Below are 16,100 nucleotides of genomic sequence, written 5' to 3'. Positions count from 1 at the left end.
GAAGCGCTTGCTGCAGAGGGTCAAGGACTGCAGCCTCCAATATGGATTGAGGCTCAATGTCAAGAAGACAAAGATTCTCACCACTGGTCCAATTGGCAGCATCAGGATGGATGGTGAAGAGATTGGGATTGTTCACAGCTTTAGTCTGCTTGGCTCCACAGTCAACACTCTCAGCAGCAGTAGGCAGGAAATTAAAAGACGTATTGCGATGGGAAAGTCTGCTGTTAGGGACCTCTCCAAAGTACTCAAGAGCAATGGTGTCTCTCTGGATACTAAGGTGCATCTGATACATGCCATCGTCTTTGCTATCACTTGTTATGGATCAGAGAGCTGGACAGTGACTAAGGAGGATAGAAGGAGAATTGATGTCTTTGAGCTGTGGTGCTGGAGAAGAATACTAAATATACCATGGACTGCTAAGAAAACAAACAGGTTCATCCTGGAGAGGGTTAAAGCGGGCTGCTCGTTGGAGGCAAGGATTCTGAGGCTTTGTCTAACATACTTTGGACATGTTGTAAGGAGGGACCAGTCCTTAGAGAGGGACATCATGCTTGGTAGGGTGAAGGGACAGCGCAGGAGGGGAAGGCTCTCTATGAGGTGGATTGATTCAGTGACTGGGTTAATCGGGATAGGTGTGTCAGAGGCAGTGCGATTGGCACAGGACAGAGCAGGGTTTAGGGCTGTTCTACATAGGGTTGCTTGAGCTGCAAACGCCTCAATGGCATATAACAACATAACAACAACAACAACAGTTTAACTTATTTGTTCATAGTACAGGGTGAATAAGTGTGGTGAAAGAATACAACTCTGATGTACACCTTGTTTAAATTTGAACTACTGTTGTTGTTTTATGTGCCAGAGAATTGGTATAAGAGGATAGAGCCTGGGGATGCTCATGTGCTGCAGAAAAACCTCAAAGTCCCTTCTGAATGCACATGTGCAAAAGATAGACAACTGAACACACTACAAATGAAGTTTCTTATACTTGGTTGTTGACAAATAAAAGAGAGGTCCATTAAAGGGAGGGGGAAGAACTCAAAAGATACATTACACTGGGAAATCTGCTGTCAAGGACCTCTTTAAAGTTCCAAAGAGCAAGAACATCAAAGACTAGAGTGAGCCTGATGTTAAGTCTTTTCAATTGCTTCCTATGCTTTTGAAAGTTGGACAATAAGAAAGATCAAAGAAGAATCATGCCTTTGAATTGTGATATTAGTGAAGAGTTCTAAATATCCCTTGGACTGCTTAAAGTATAAGCAAATCTCTCTTGAAGGAAGTGCAACCAGCGTAATTCTAAGAGGCAAAGATGGTGAGACTTCATACACTTTGGACATATTACCAGGAAGTGCCAGTACTTGGAAAAGGACAGCATTCTGGGAAGTGTAGAGGTTCAATAAAAGAAAGGGAGGCCAACAAGAAGATGAATTGACACAGCGACTGTAACAGTGGGCTTAAACATGATAGAGATTATAATGGGTATAGGGCAATACAGGGCAAGGTTCTGACCTATTATTGTTCATAGGGTGGCTGTAAGTGATAGTGATACTCAACTGAACAACAGAAATACCCCTGTGAAACCTTAACTATAGTCAAGATACAGAATTGTTCACCATTCCAGAAGATTTCTCGAACCCATTTGCAAATCATCCTAACCCCAGGATTTGCTTTTTTTTCCCATATTTTCTTTTTATTATTAAATTTTATTAATTTTAATGAACATTTACAGAGATTTTGGGTTTTCACTCATTCATTGTTGCAAGGATTTGATTTTATCACTATCTTTTTTATTTTCTGGAATTTTCTATAAAAGGAATCACTCAGTATGTGTTCTTTGTGTCTGGCTTCTGTTACTCAACATAATGATTTTAAGGCCCACCCTTGTTGTTGCCCACATCAATAGTTTATTCTTTTCTGTTATTGAATATGACTTTCCCCCCCCACCCTGGCACTTACCCTTTACTATTTGATGGACACATACCTTATTTAAGGTTTTTTATTATTATCAATAAAGCTGTCTTGAATATTTGTGCATAACATGTGAATGTATGTTTTTGTTTCTTTAGCTTGAATAGTTAGACCTGGAATAGATAAGTGATATGCTAGCATCCACTTCCAACACAACATGCCTCTGGAAACTCTATGATCTTTGAGAAATGACCATAGTTATAGAAAGGCTTTCAGGTCTTTTACTCATAGGTTTGCTATGAGTCATGCTCGACTTGATGGCAATCAACAACAATGCTTAACATTAAAAACGTGTATAACCGTTTTTCAAAGTGGGTTTAACCATTTTACATTCTCATTTGCAGTGTATGAGTTATATTTATTCCATATCCTCACCAACAGTTAGCATTATAATTCTAATCTATAGCTATTCTAAATATTTAGTGGTATCTCATCATCATTTTAATATGTTTCTTGAATAATCATTATCATTGGGAATATTTTCATGTGCTCTTTGATCACTTTTAAAAAATTCAAGCTTTCTTATTTTTCAATTTTGGATATTTAAAAGTGTATATTCTCCAAATGTTGTTGTTGTTATATGCCGTCGAGTCACCTGTGACTCATTGCGGCCCTGTGTACAACAGCCATAAACCCTGCTCTATCCTGTGCCATCCTTATTGTCTCTGACACAGTACCCCATTACCCTAGTCACTGAAACAATCCATCTCATCCATCTCTTCTGCACTGTCCCTCCACTATCCCAAGCATGACATTCCTCTCCAAAGACTGATCCCTCCTTGCAACATGTCCAAAGTATGTCAGACGAAGCTTTGGAATCCTTGCCTCCAAGGAGCAGCCTTTTACCGTCTCCAAGATGAACCTGTTCTCCTCCAGTTCATGGTATGTACAGTACTCTTTTTTCCAGCACCACAGCTCAAAGGTATCAATTCTCCTTCTATCATCCCTAATCATCCTTAGGTATATGTATTGTGAATATTCTCCCCATTATATAGCTTACCTATTAATTAGTATTTTAAAGATAAAAGATTAATATTTTATTATAAAAATGTTTTATTTATATTTTCCCATTGTTGTACATTTTCTTTCCCATACCACTTTCCCCAAATATTAATCTTTGAAGAAGAAATATTTTTAATTTGGATAAATGTTAAATGAAAAATTTTTATTATGATTTTCACTTTGCTTAGGATGGTTCAGTAAAGGAAAAACAATCAGTGTAAACCAGTACATCAATAATACAAAGGAAAAGAAGCATTGATTAGATAAATCAATGCAGAAAAGGCATTTAACAATATTTAACATGCTTTCCTAAGAAAAACGCTCAGTAAACTAGTGCTAGAAGGGAAATGCTTCAATATAATCAGAAGCATATATACAAAACCAAGGACTAACACTCTCAATGGCGATTCCCCTTGAGAATAGAAACCAAAGAAGAATGCCCGTTATCACCAATTCTATTCAAGATTGTATCAGAAGTCCTAGACACTGGAATAAAGCAAGAAGAGAAAATAATAAGCATCCAAACAGGCAAAGAGAAAGTAAAACTAGCTCCATTTGCAAATGATATGATCATAAAGAAATTCCCAAAGACTCAGAAAGAAAATTGCTTTATCTTACCCACCAAATTGAGCAAACTGGTAGGTTAAAGGATCAACATACAAAAATCAGTTAGAGTCCTCTAAATTACTGCAAACTCAGAAAAGAAAAAAGTAAAGTAAGCATTGCTGTGGAGTCTCATCTGACCCTCTCACGGGTTTTCAGAGAATGTAAATCACAAGGGAGGAGACTGCCCTTTGGGTGATTTTGAAGGGCCTGCCTTCTGACTGCGCAACTCCTAACCCACGAGGCCACTCGAGCTCCCTTAAAGGGAAAAAGAGGAAAAAGGAAAGAAAAAAAAAAAGTAATTTTAAAAAGTCAACTCTTTACCTTCTAATTCTTCATTTCATATAAAGAAAGCCCAGATAAAAATAAAACCAAGAAACTAATTGCAGTTCAAACACAAATTCTCAAGGACTCAAATGTTAACCACTCCCGGTCAGTCTCAAATTTGTTCCCGAAAACGGTCCATCTCGAACCACTAGTCCCATTAACACTCAGAACGTAAAGGGAAAATTAAACAACAAACCCTCAAAATTGGGGAGAGGGGGAAAAGTTAATTTCTTAAACTCAGTTACACTCCCAGCCACCGGCTCCTTAGGGGCGGAGCCCCGGCCGGCTCCCCAGCAACTTTTGTTGCGTCATAGGAGCGCAGCCGCCCTCGGTCCTGGTCCACCCTCCACTCGCCCTGCAGAGCCGCATCCTTGCCTGGAGGCTTCGGGCTTGAACTCACTGGCTCAGGATCCGGTGAGCTCTCCGACCTCCTGAGCTAAGAGTCAGTCCCTGGAGAACCAGAGCGGTGAGAAGAGAGGGCGAGAAAGAACACAGAGTCAAATCAGTAAAAAGGAATAAAGACTTTTATTCATTTTTCACGGCACACCTACAGCTAGCTAAAAGGAGAAGGTGTGAAAATCACTTTGGTGCAAATTTCCTAGAAGGAAGGAAGAGAAGACAACCATCGAGGAACTCTTACGGAGGGAGAGTCGCGCAGTCCCGCATCTGCTGGAAAAACTTGCTCGCGCGAGATGTTGGACACACTAACCTCAAACTTGGAGGGTCTGGGCAAGCGGGTGCTGCCCACGCTGCCGTCATTGTCCCAAGAGGGTAAGCATAGGAGGGCGGCTGCAGAGCTGGGGGGGGTCTGTATGCTCACTCGCTTAGGAAGTGAGTGAGGCAGAAGTCCTGCTGCGGAATTTCTTGACTCAAGCCTGGTCTGGAGTAACTGTTGCTTTACAGCCAGCTGGGTAACCATATCAAGCTCAAGTTAATATGCCCTGAGATGGAGCGCTGCTAACCTGTAGGGTTATTAGTTCCCATATACCAGGTGCTTCTAGGGAGAAAAATGGGCAGTTTTCTCAGAGTTACAGCCTTGAAAACCAGTGGAGAGAAGAGTATCTGTGACTCAGAACTTACTCCAGGGTAGTGGTGTATTAATGTGAGAAAGGGATGAGTTGAAGGAGTGAATGTTTAGCATGTTTGGTTGCTAATAAAAAGGTTTTGAAGCTTTGAGTTCATCCAGAAGTATTTTGGGAAAAGGTCAGGTGATCTAATTATAAAAAGTAGGATGGATATGGGGTGCTGGAGAGTGCAGGCCAAGAATAGATAGATAATAAACACTTGAAGGTGAAGAGAAGGACAGTCTGAAGGAGATGTATGATTAAATATTATGTGTATGACAATTAGTTAGCAAGCTGGACCGGAGGACATGCATCAAAATGTAAGATGAATGAAAACCCAATTTATTTGTACTTTCACTGAAATAAAAATAAAAGAATAAAAATTAAAAAAGAAACCCTCAACTATTAAAAACACCACAGAGCTAAATTCTATTCTGATACACTATGAGTTGACTAGATGGTAACTAATTAATTTTTTTTATTTTGAGACGGTACTGATAACTTCTCTGACACTTTGGTCTCACCATCCTCACATACAAATCATAATTTGAAAAATGCCAGCTCTTTGCCAGTGCACTTTCAGGAGTCTAAAGTATTAGCTACAAAAGGACAAGGACTATAGATTTCAGGTGGGTTGGAGCTCAACATCAAAAAAATCAAAGATTCTCACCACTGGACCAATTGGCAGCACCATGATAGATGGAGATTAGATTGAGGTTATTAACAATTTCGGCTTGCTTAGTTCTTCAATCAACAGTGTTGTCACCAGCAGTCAGGAAATCAAAAGACTAATTGCATTAGGAATATTTACTGTTAAGGACCCCTCCAGAGAGCTAAGGAGCAATGATTTCAGTGTAAAGACTAAGGTGCACCCGATCCAGGCCATGGTCTTCGCAATTACTTGTTATGCATCAGAGAGCTAGACATTGATTAAGGAAAATAGAGAAAAATCGATGTCTTTGAGTTGTGGTGCTGTTGAAGAGTATTAAATATACCATGGACTGCCAAGAGAACAAACAGGTTTGTTCTGGAGAGGGTGAAACCAGACTGCTCCTTGGAAGCAAGAATTTTGAAGCTCCATCTCATGTAATTTGGGCAAGTGGGCAGGAGGAATCAGTTCTTGGAGAAGGCCATCATGCTTCTTGGAAGGGTGGAGGGACCATGCAGGAAAGAAAGAGTCCAGAGGAGATGGATTGACCCAGTAACTGGAGTAGTAGTGATAGAAATGAGGCTGGAGAGTGAATGATTGCTTTGTACATTCAGTAATTTTTTTCATTGCTAATTCCTTTTTTAAGAAACACAGATGGTGATTATACATATGGATTTCATCTGTTGGACTGCACATGAATTAAATTGAGTACATCTGTGGTAAGAATTGTTGGAGAAGCTCAATACCAGCAGTCAGAACTAGGTCAGGTGCTGACTCTAGAACACACCATAAGTTACTCATGTGCAAGTTCAAATTAAGGATGAAGAAAATAAAAAAAATACAAGAACAAAATATGACCTTGAGTCTATCCCACTTGAATTTAAAAATAATTTAAATAATAGGTTTGAGACATTAAACACTAATGATTACTTTGTGGGATGACATCAAGGATATCATTCATGAAGAGAGCAAAAGGTCATTACAAAGACAGAAGAGAAAGAAAAGACCAAAATGGATATCAGAAGAGACTCTGAAAATTGCACTAAAGCATCAGGAAGTCAAAACAAAAGGAAGAGAGCCTGAAGTAAAAGGGATGGAACAGAAGATTTCAGAGGGGATCCTGAGATGACGAAGTGAAGTATTATAATGGACTATGCAAAGAGCTGGAACTGGAGAACAAAAAGGAAGAACTTGCTCAGTATTTCTCAAGCTGAAAAAAAAAGTGAAAAACAAATTAAGTTTTCTGCTTTAGAGAGTTGGACAATGACTAAGAATGACAGAAGAATAAACGCCTTCGAGTTGTGGTGCTGGAAAAGAGTCTTGAACATACCATGGATTGCCAAGAAAACAAATAGGTCTGTCTTGGAGAGGGTGAAACCAAGTCTGTCCTTGGAGGCTAGGATTTTGAAGTTCCACCTCACTTACTTTGGGTACGTGGCCAGGAGAGATCAGTCCTTGGAGAAGGACAGCATGCTTGGAAGGTTGGACGGACAGCGCAGGAGAGGAAGACCCTGGATGAGATGGATTGATACAGTAACTGGGGCCATCGATGGGGGTTGGTGTGTCGGAATTAGTGAGACTAGCTCAGGACAGGGAAGGGTTTAGAGCTGCTGTACATAGGGTCACTATACATTGCAGGTGACTCAATGGCACATAACAACAATAACAGATTTGGAAGCAAGAGTGACATCCACTTCCTAAACAACGTGTCTCTGGAAACACTATGAACTTTGATAACTGTCAATAGTTGTAGAGGGGCTTCAGGCCTTTTGTTCATTGAGTCACTATGAGTCATGCTCGACTTGAAGTCAACCAACAACAGTTGCAATACTGAGAGGCACTGTGGGTAAAATAGTGAATGATTCAGGAATTATGAAAAGAAAATGGAGAGAATACAGAGAGTCACAGTACTAAAAGAATTGATTGGCATTGTAATATTTAAGAAAGCAGCATATGCTAACGAGTCAATGGTAATAAAGGAAGAAACTAAAGTTGCAAGAAAAGCACTGGCAAAAAAATAAGGTCCCAGGAATCAATGGGATACCAATTGACATACTTCAATTAATAGGTACAGCCCTGGGTGTACTCACCAGTCTGTGGCAGGAAATTTGGGAGATAACTACCTGGCTGAGTGATTGGAAGAGATCCTTACTTGTTCTCATTTCCAAGAAAGATGAACAGAATGTGTGAATTTTCCAACAATACCATTAGTATCACATGCAAGTAAAATATTGGTGACGATCATCCAAAAACAGCTACAACAGTACATTGACAAAGAACTTGCAGATATTCAAGCTGGATTTAGAAAAGGTTGTGGCACCAGGGATATCATTGTTGATTTCAGATGGATCCTGGCTGAAAGCAGAGAATAGTAGAAGAATGTCTATTTGTGTTTTATTGACAGTGTAAAACATTTAACTGTTTGAATCATAACTAACTACGGTTAACATTGAGAAGAATGGAAATCTCAGAAAACTATGCTCATACAAAACCTATACCTAGACCAAGAAGTTGTCTAAATAAAAGACCTAAAAAAATGGAAAATGTTCCTTGTTCATGGATACGAAGATTCAATATAGTAAAATATGACAATCCTACTAAAAGCAATCTACATGTTTAACACAATCCCAATACAGATACCAAATTCATTTTTCAAAGAGGTAAAAAATGCAATTAGCAAGTTTATTCAGAGTAAAGAGAGACCTCTTGAATAAGCAAAGCACTTCTGAAAACAGCAATGAAGTTGGAGGCATAGCACTTCCTGATCTCAAAACCTACTACACTGCTTTACAGAAATAACCAAAATGGTACTGGTACAGTGACAGTCACATGGACAACTGGAAAAGAATGGAGGACCCAGAAATTAGTCCCTCAATTTATGGTCAACTGATAGTCAAAAAAGAAACAAAACCTATCAAGCAGGGAAATGACAACCTCTTCAACAAATGGTGGTGACAAAACTGGACAACTACCTGCAGAAAGTTGAATCAGAATTTACCATTTCACCATATACAAAAGTCAGTTCAAGGTGGATCAGAAACCTAGGGGTAAAGTCCAAAACCATAAAGAGGATGAGAGACAAAGTAGGACCAAGCTTAGAAGGCCTAGCTCATGGAATAAAAAGACTGAAAAATACAGCCAGACATACATAACCAGGAGAGGATAACATTAATAAATGGCACTTTCTAAAGATTAAAATACCCTTGTGCATCAAAAACAATTTCCAACAGAATGAAAAGAAAACCTACTGACTGGGGAAAAAACTTTTGGCCAATATCATTTCAGACAAAGGTCTTATATCAGAAGTTTACAGAATCCTACAGGGGGTTCACAAGAAAAAGATGGATAACACAATTACAAAAAGGGCAAAAGACATGGAAAGGCTTTTCACAGAGGAAGATGTTCAGATGGCTAACAAACACATGAAGAAATGCTCCAAATAACGGTAATAAGAGAGATGCAAATCAAAACACAATGAGTGACCATCTCACTCCAGTAGCACTGGCAAAGTTTAACAGGACAGCAAGTAGTAAATGTTAGAGAATATGTGAGATAGGAACTCATTTCCACTGTTGGTGGGATTGTAAAATGGTATAGTCACTCTGAAAGGTAGTTCGTCATTTCCTCAAACAGCTGTACTTAGTAATTCCATGTCACCCAACTATTCCACTGCTTGGAATATGCCCTGAGAAATGAGTACTGAGGTGCAAATGGAAATTTGTATACCAGTGTTCATAGCAGCATTATTCACCATCACAATAACAGCTCAGATGTCCAATCACAGGCAAATGGATTGAGAACTTATGGAACACTCATGATGGAATACTATGCAGCATGCAGGAGGAATGATTTTGAAAAGCACTAATGTGGGAGGGACTGGAGAGCATTATGCTATGTGAACTAACTCAGTCCCATAGGGACAAATACTGTATAAGACTAATTTTGTAGAAATATATAACTAGTAAAATGGGTATGAGGCGCCAAGTGGGGGTGAGTAGAAGCAGAGGGGTGAGGATGGGCAGGGGATAATCATAGGGTTGCACAATTTGATGGGTAGAGGGAGGGATGGGTAAAGGAAATGGGAAAGATTCAGTGTGAAAAACAATGTGTTTGAACTTTGTAAGTGAACCAGTATAAAATAACAATGTTATTTAAAAATAAAAAAGTTATTTGAAAGAGCAAGGATGTACATCAAGGCTGTACCTTTCTCCATACTTATTCAATCTATAAGCTTAGCAAATAATTTGAGAAGCTGAAATTTTTGAAGAATCATGGTCAGAAGAAGGCTTATCAGCATCCTACCTTATACATGTGATACAGCTCTGCTTGCTGAAAGTGAGAACTTGAAACATTTGCTACAGAAGATCGAAGACTAAAGCCTTCAATATGGATTGCTTCTCAGTATCAAAACAAAAATTCTCACAGCTGGGCTAATATGCAACATCATGATAGAAGGAGAAGATTGCAACCATTTATTCTTATTTGTAACAACAGTAAACATCCTTGCTAGTCAGTAATCAAGAAATCAAAAGATGTATTGCATTGAGAAAATCTGCTGTCAGGGACCTCTCCAAAGTATTAAGAGCAATGATGTCAGTTTAAAGACTAAGGTGGAGGGTCAGTGAAAGAGAGAAGACTCAATGAGATGGATAGGCACAGTGACTGCAGCAATGTGCTCAAGTATGTCAGAGATGATGAGGGTGGTGTTCATGTGCCGTTGAGTCAACTATGATTCATAGCTACCCCATGAACAGTGGCTCCGAACTTTGCTCTATCCTGAGCTACCTTCACCATTTCTGATTCAGTCAACTTCATTGCCACAGTCACTGTCAGTCCATCTCCTCCAGGGTCTTCCTCTCTTGTGCTGACCTTCTACCCTTACAATGTTCTTCTCCATGGACAACATGGCCAATGTATGTGAGACAGAGTTTTAAAATCCTTGCCTCCATGAAGTAACCTGGTTTTACCCTCTCCAAGTAGACCTGTTTATTCTCTTGGCAGCCGCCATATGTTCAATACTCTCCTCCAACACCACAACTCAAAGGAATCTGTTGTTCTTCTGGCATCCTCAGTCATTATCCAGCCCTCAGCTGCATTATCAGGCAATCGAGAAGACCATTGCTTGGATCACCTTAGTCTTGAGACTGACATCTAAATACTGCTATCAGTATTTAGTTTCTGATAGGAATAACTGTTATGTGAGACTGTGTTTCATATTTAGTTTTTTATTTATTAACATCTAAGTTATCTCTCACAGGGCTGCTGGTGGCTTTGAACTGCCAGAGTGGTGCCACCTTTGTATTAGCAGCACAGCTCCCTACAAGCTATGCCACCAGAGCTCCCTGGTTTGGTTTTTTGTCTTATTAATGCAAACATATTTGTTTGGACCAGGTAAAAAAAAAAAAAAACACCAAACCAAAACAAAACACATTTTTCTTTAAATTAAACTAATTTTGGGTTGGCTTTTTTTTATTTCAGAAGTATCTACTATTTGGGAAAATGTGTCAGAATTTGTTCAACGGCATCTAACTATGAACAAGGTAAGATTTAGACTTTACTTTTAGTGTAGGAGGTTAAAAGCTCTTTCTTCTGTGTTGTTGGTGAGTACCATAGAGTCAGAACTGACCCATAGCTGACCCTGCAGCAGGTTTTCAGATGCTGTTAATTGCACTAGAGGAGAGACTGCCCATTCTTCTCCCGTGGAGCAGTGGGTGGATTCAAACCACATACTTTTGGGATTCCAGTGCAGTTTCTTACCACTATAGTCCTATAGTCTTGTATGTATATATAATTTTTTAATAGACTTGTATAACTTTGATGAGAGTTGAAAATAGATTTGGAAACCATCCAGGTTAGCTTTAAAACCTGTGATTTTATGGTGGTTACCCTTCGGATTTATGCTTAGCAGATTTAATCTCATTTTCAGCATATTTAATCACAGATTTTATCTCCAAGTCATGAATGTGTGACTCAGGTGAAGAAGAATCTGAATCATTCTTCTAATGATGAAAGAAAGCATTGCTGACCAGCTGAAGCTTGTGTAGAGGAAGTAGAGCACTTCTGTTTATCTGTGACCTGGTAGTTCCAGCCTGGCTATAGTTGGATAGAATGCATTTTGTCTTGTTTCATTGTGGGGAATGGATTTTAATTGCAATGTAAGAAGACAGAGAGTTAATCCAGTTTGCCAAAAATAAGAAAGAAGTCCAGGCTGGACTATTTATTACTGCTGAGTTTGGGTTGGCTTTAGAACTTGAGAAGGTTGGAGGTAACTGGAAGGTTTGTGAATTTTTATATGTAACTCAGAAGACACAATATTACAATGTTTTGGCAGGAGTCATCCTCTAAGCTTATTGTTTGCCTTGAAACTGAATTACTATGTACCACTTAAAATTAGGAGCATTTGTGTGAAAGATTCATCGGAGCTGATCCTAGGCTTTCCCTTTTAGCTGGGCATACACGCTCTTGCCATAATGTTTGGCACATTATTCCTTCTATTACTCCCTTCTATTCTTTCTTAACCTATTTAGGCTTTTGAATCTTTAACTCTTTATTTAAGATGTTTTCATGTAGATAGAGAACCAATTTGTGAACCAAAAACATCTGGTTCTTTCTATCAGCCAGGACCATCACACTCCACATGTACTTTGGATTCTGTGTTGTCTGGTTTTAAGTCAGAGACATAAAACCTAAGAGAAGGAATGAGAGGCAAAGGTTCTTATCCTTTTAAATTTCTTTCCCTTAAAGATTGAAACATTGCCTTTAGATTGATATATTATGATGATTGATAGATTGATATATTATGACGGACTGAAATGATTTGAAATGTTAAAATTTCAAATGTCAGTGCTGTAAGGGATCATAGAGGCCATTGAATTTTTAAGATTTCAGCTTGATTCTTTTTATGTACTTTAGATAACTGCAAAAGAATTTTTTTCTTCAATTATGTATTTTGTTTCCTCTTTTTCCTTTCAGGGTGTTCAAATTCCTGGACTTGGAATTTTCACTTTCACAAGACAAAAGCTTGAGGTGGGAAACAAATGTGTTCTACTTCAGAGGCCTGTATTTATTTTGGCGGAGAAGTTAGTACAGCTCCATGGACTTAAAAAAAATAAAATACATACTCCTGGTAAATCACTTTAAAATTTAAAGCCTTCTCTGGGAATGAAAATGAAAGGGCAAATGGGGCCAAGTGCTGCTTTATTAATTTCTGACTTGAGGCTATCGCTTTTTGTTTTTTTTTACCTGACTTACCCTGACAGAGGTAGGATGGTGGTAAGAGATTAAGGAAAATAATACACTCTTTCTGTATGCATTTCAAATCTCAGTTATTCAGGAGATTGGTATGAGCAGATCTGATATAACATTAAGTCAAATTCATAAAAAAACCATAATTTAGTGTATCAGGTCCTATGTAACAAAAAGTGATCATAAAGAGAATAAATGCTAGCCATGGTACTTGGTTGGGAGAATCACAGTCATTTATTAACTGTGACAAAGAACATAACACTACATATACCTCTCACATACATAATCTAAATTATTAAAATTTGAAAGTTAGATGTTTAACGATTACATAAAGACTTAGTACCTTGCATATATTATATACTCCAACCAACTTCTTTTTTTCTTTTTGGATATATTTACTGAGGGGTCAGTTATGTGTTATATGTTCCAGATGTTTGAATGAACAAACCTATAAGTCTTGCTACAGGACACTCACATCCTCTCTTTAATACATGGATTCTGTGATAGCTGCCTTGGTTCCTTAGAAGTCTTTGAAGTGTTTCTTTCTGATTCCTGGTTGTGGTCATTTTGAATTCTCCTTATTGTACCTTACTACATTAAAGTCATACTTGGATGACTTTTTATCTGCTCTAATACCAGCAGGTGAAAAGGTTCTACTTTTCCTTAAAGCAAACTTTCCTGAAAATTATAGAGTAACTATATAACTATAGTTAGTATTCATCATGCATACATATTCAATATGGTGAATTTGATGAAACTTTTCAGTCATTCTTATTTACAGTTTTATGACAGATGACACATCTGTCATAAACAATCATGCTGCTATTGTTACATGCCATTGAGTTGCTTGTGACTCATAGTGACCCTTTATACAACAGCTTTGAATGCTGCTCTATCTTGAGCCAATTTCATTGTCTCCAGCACACCTATCTCCCTTATCTCAGTGACTGAGTCAATCCATCTCATCCAGCATCTTCCTCTCTTCCTCTGTCCTTCCACCCTTAAAAGCATGATGTCCTTTTCCAAGGATTGGTCCTTCCTGGTCACATGCTCAAAGTATGTGAGATAGAGCTTCAAAATACTAGCTTCCAAGGAACAGCCTGGTTTCACCCTTTCCAAGACTTGTTTGTTCTCTTAGCAGTCCATGGTATGTTCAATACTCTTCTCCAGCATCACAACTCAAAGGCATCAATTCTTCTTCCATCATCTTTAGTCATTGTTCAGCTAGCTCTCTGATGCATAGCAAGTAATTGTGAAGATGATAGCTGGATCAGGTACATTTTAATCTCTAAACTGACATTGTTGCTCTTCAGTACTCTGGAGGGGTCCCTTATAGCAGATTTCCCCAATGCAATTCATCTCTTAATTTCCTGGCTGCTAGTACCAAAAGTGCTCATTGTTGAACCATGCAAGCTGAAGCTATTAACAATCTCAATGTCTTTTCTATCTATCCTGACACTGCCAGTTGGCCCAGTGGTGAGAATCTTTGTTTTCTTGATGTTGAGCTTCAATCCATATTGAAGGCTGCAGTCCTTGATCTTCTGCAGCAAGTGCTTCAGGTCCTCCTCAGTTTCAGCAAGCAGGGTTGTGTCATCTAAATAATGCAGGTTGTTGATGTGTCTTCCTCAAATTCTGATGCCACATTCCTCTTCATAAAGCCCAGCCTCCCTCCCAGATGATCTGCATATGCATTGAAAAGATACGGAGGTAGGATGCATCCCTGGCATATGCCTTTCCTGTTCTTGAACCATGCAGTGTTTCCTGGCTCTGTTTTGATGACTGCCTCCTGGTCCATGTATAGATTTCATATAATCATGACCAAATGTTCTGGGATTCCCATTCTTCCCAAGATTAGCCACAATTTGTCGTGATCCACACTGTCAAATGACTTTGCATAGTCAATGAAACAGACATTCTGCTGGTTCTCTCTGCTTTCAGCCAAGATACATCTAACATTGGCTATAATGTCGTGCCACAACTTCTTCTAAACCCAGCCTACATATCTGGCAGTTCTCTATTGTTCTACTATTCCAGTTGTTTTTGGATAATATTCAGCAGAGTTTTAGTTGCATGCAATACTAATGATATTGTTCAATAATTTCCACATTCTGTTGGATCACTTTTTCTCAGAATGAGAATAAATATGGTTCTCTTCAGTCAGTTGGCTAACTAATTATCCTCAAGATTTCTTGGCACAACCTATTGAACACATCCAGCATTTGTTTGTTGAAATATGTGAATTGGTATTCCATCAATTCTTGGGGTTTTGTTTTTTGCCAGTACCTTCAGAGCAGCTTTAACTTCTCTTATCATCATTGCCTTTTGATCAGGTGTTGTTTCATGAAATTCTTCTGTGTCAGTCTATTCATTTTGGTATAGTAACTCTGTGTACTCCTTCGCTTGTCTTTTGATGCTTCCTGGGTCATTCAGCATTCTGTCCACAGCTTCCTTACGTATTGTAACTCAAGGCTTGGATTTGTTCTTCAGTTCCTGCACCTTAAGAAATGCTGAGTGCTTTCATCCCTTTTGGTTTTCCAATTCCAGCTCTTTGCACACTTCATTATAATACTTAGTTTTGTCTTTCCATGCTGCTCTTTGAAATCTTCTGTTCAGCTTCTTAGCTTCTTGATTTCTTTCCTTTGTTTTGGCTTCTCGGCACTCTAATGCAATATTCAGAATTTTATCTGACATACATTTTGGTCTTTTCTTTCTCTGTAATAACCTTTTGATTCTTCATGGATGATATTCTTGATACTCCTCCTGCAGCTCATCTGGTCTTTGTTCATTAATGTGAAATTTTATTTTATACTTTATAAAAATTTACTGATAAAAATGAGAGGGAAAGAACTGTCTAAAAGTAATATATATAGTTAGGTATTATTTGCATGACAACAGTCCAGAATAAGCGGTGCATAGCAAAGTGGATCTGAACCTACACCTGTTCTACGCCATCCTCACACTTCCTGACACACAAGAGCCCAGTAGTCACCGTGTCAGTCCAGCGGATTGAGGGTCTTCCTCTACTTCAATGACTCTCCACACTTCTCAACATCATTTCCCTCTCCAAGGAATAACACCTCCTAGCAGTATGTCCAATTTATGTGAGGCAAAGCCTCAACATTCTTGCCTCCAAAGAGCACTCCACCTGCACCCTCTCCAAGACATATCTGTTCATTCTCTTGGCCATCCATGGGATGCTCAGTGCTCTTCTCCAGTACCATAGCTCAAAGGCATCAATTCTTTTT

The 16,100-nt window shown here is 38.8% G+C and overlaps 1 protein-coding gene across 2 annotated transcripts in view; it reads left to right on the top strand.

Annotated features, from left to right (window-relative positions):
- Positions 1-4,589: 4,589 nt before the first annotated feature.
- Positions 4,590-16,100, top strand: part of CCDC81 (coiled-coil domain containing 81) — a 55,360-nt gene continuing 43,849 nt past the window's right edge. The window contains exons 1-3 of one of the 2 annotated variants that reach the window (XM_006895260.1): positions 4,590-4,668; positions 11,089-11,150; positions 12,583-12,721. In XM_006895260.1, the coding sequence (XP_006895322.1) occupies positions 4,590-4,668; positions 11,089-11,150; positions 12,583-12,721 (280 nt within the window). Of the gene's footprint in view, positions 4,669-11,088; positions 11,151-12,582; positions 12,737-16,100 lie in introns of both variants that reach the window. The other variant, XM_006895259.1, reaches the window with a different exon arrangement.

This window comes from Elephantulus edwardii, unplaced genomic scaffold, assembly GCF_000299155.1.
Source record: "Elephantulus edwardii isolate Elephantulus edwardi_28Jun2011 unplaced genomic scaffold, EleEdw1.0 scaffold00163, whole genome shotgun sequence".
Taxonomy (NCBI): domain Eukaryota; kingdom Metazoa; phylum Chordata; class Mammalia; order Macroscelidea; family Macroscelididae; genus Elephantulus; species Elephantulus edwardii.
The sequence above is the reverse complement of the archived record's forward strand: the minus strand, read 5'-3'. Positions and strand labels throughout refer to the sequence as shown.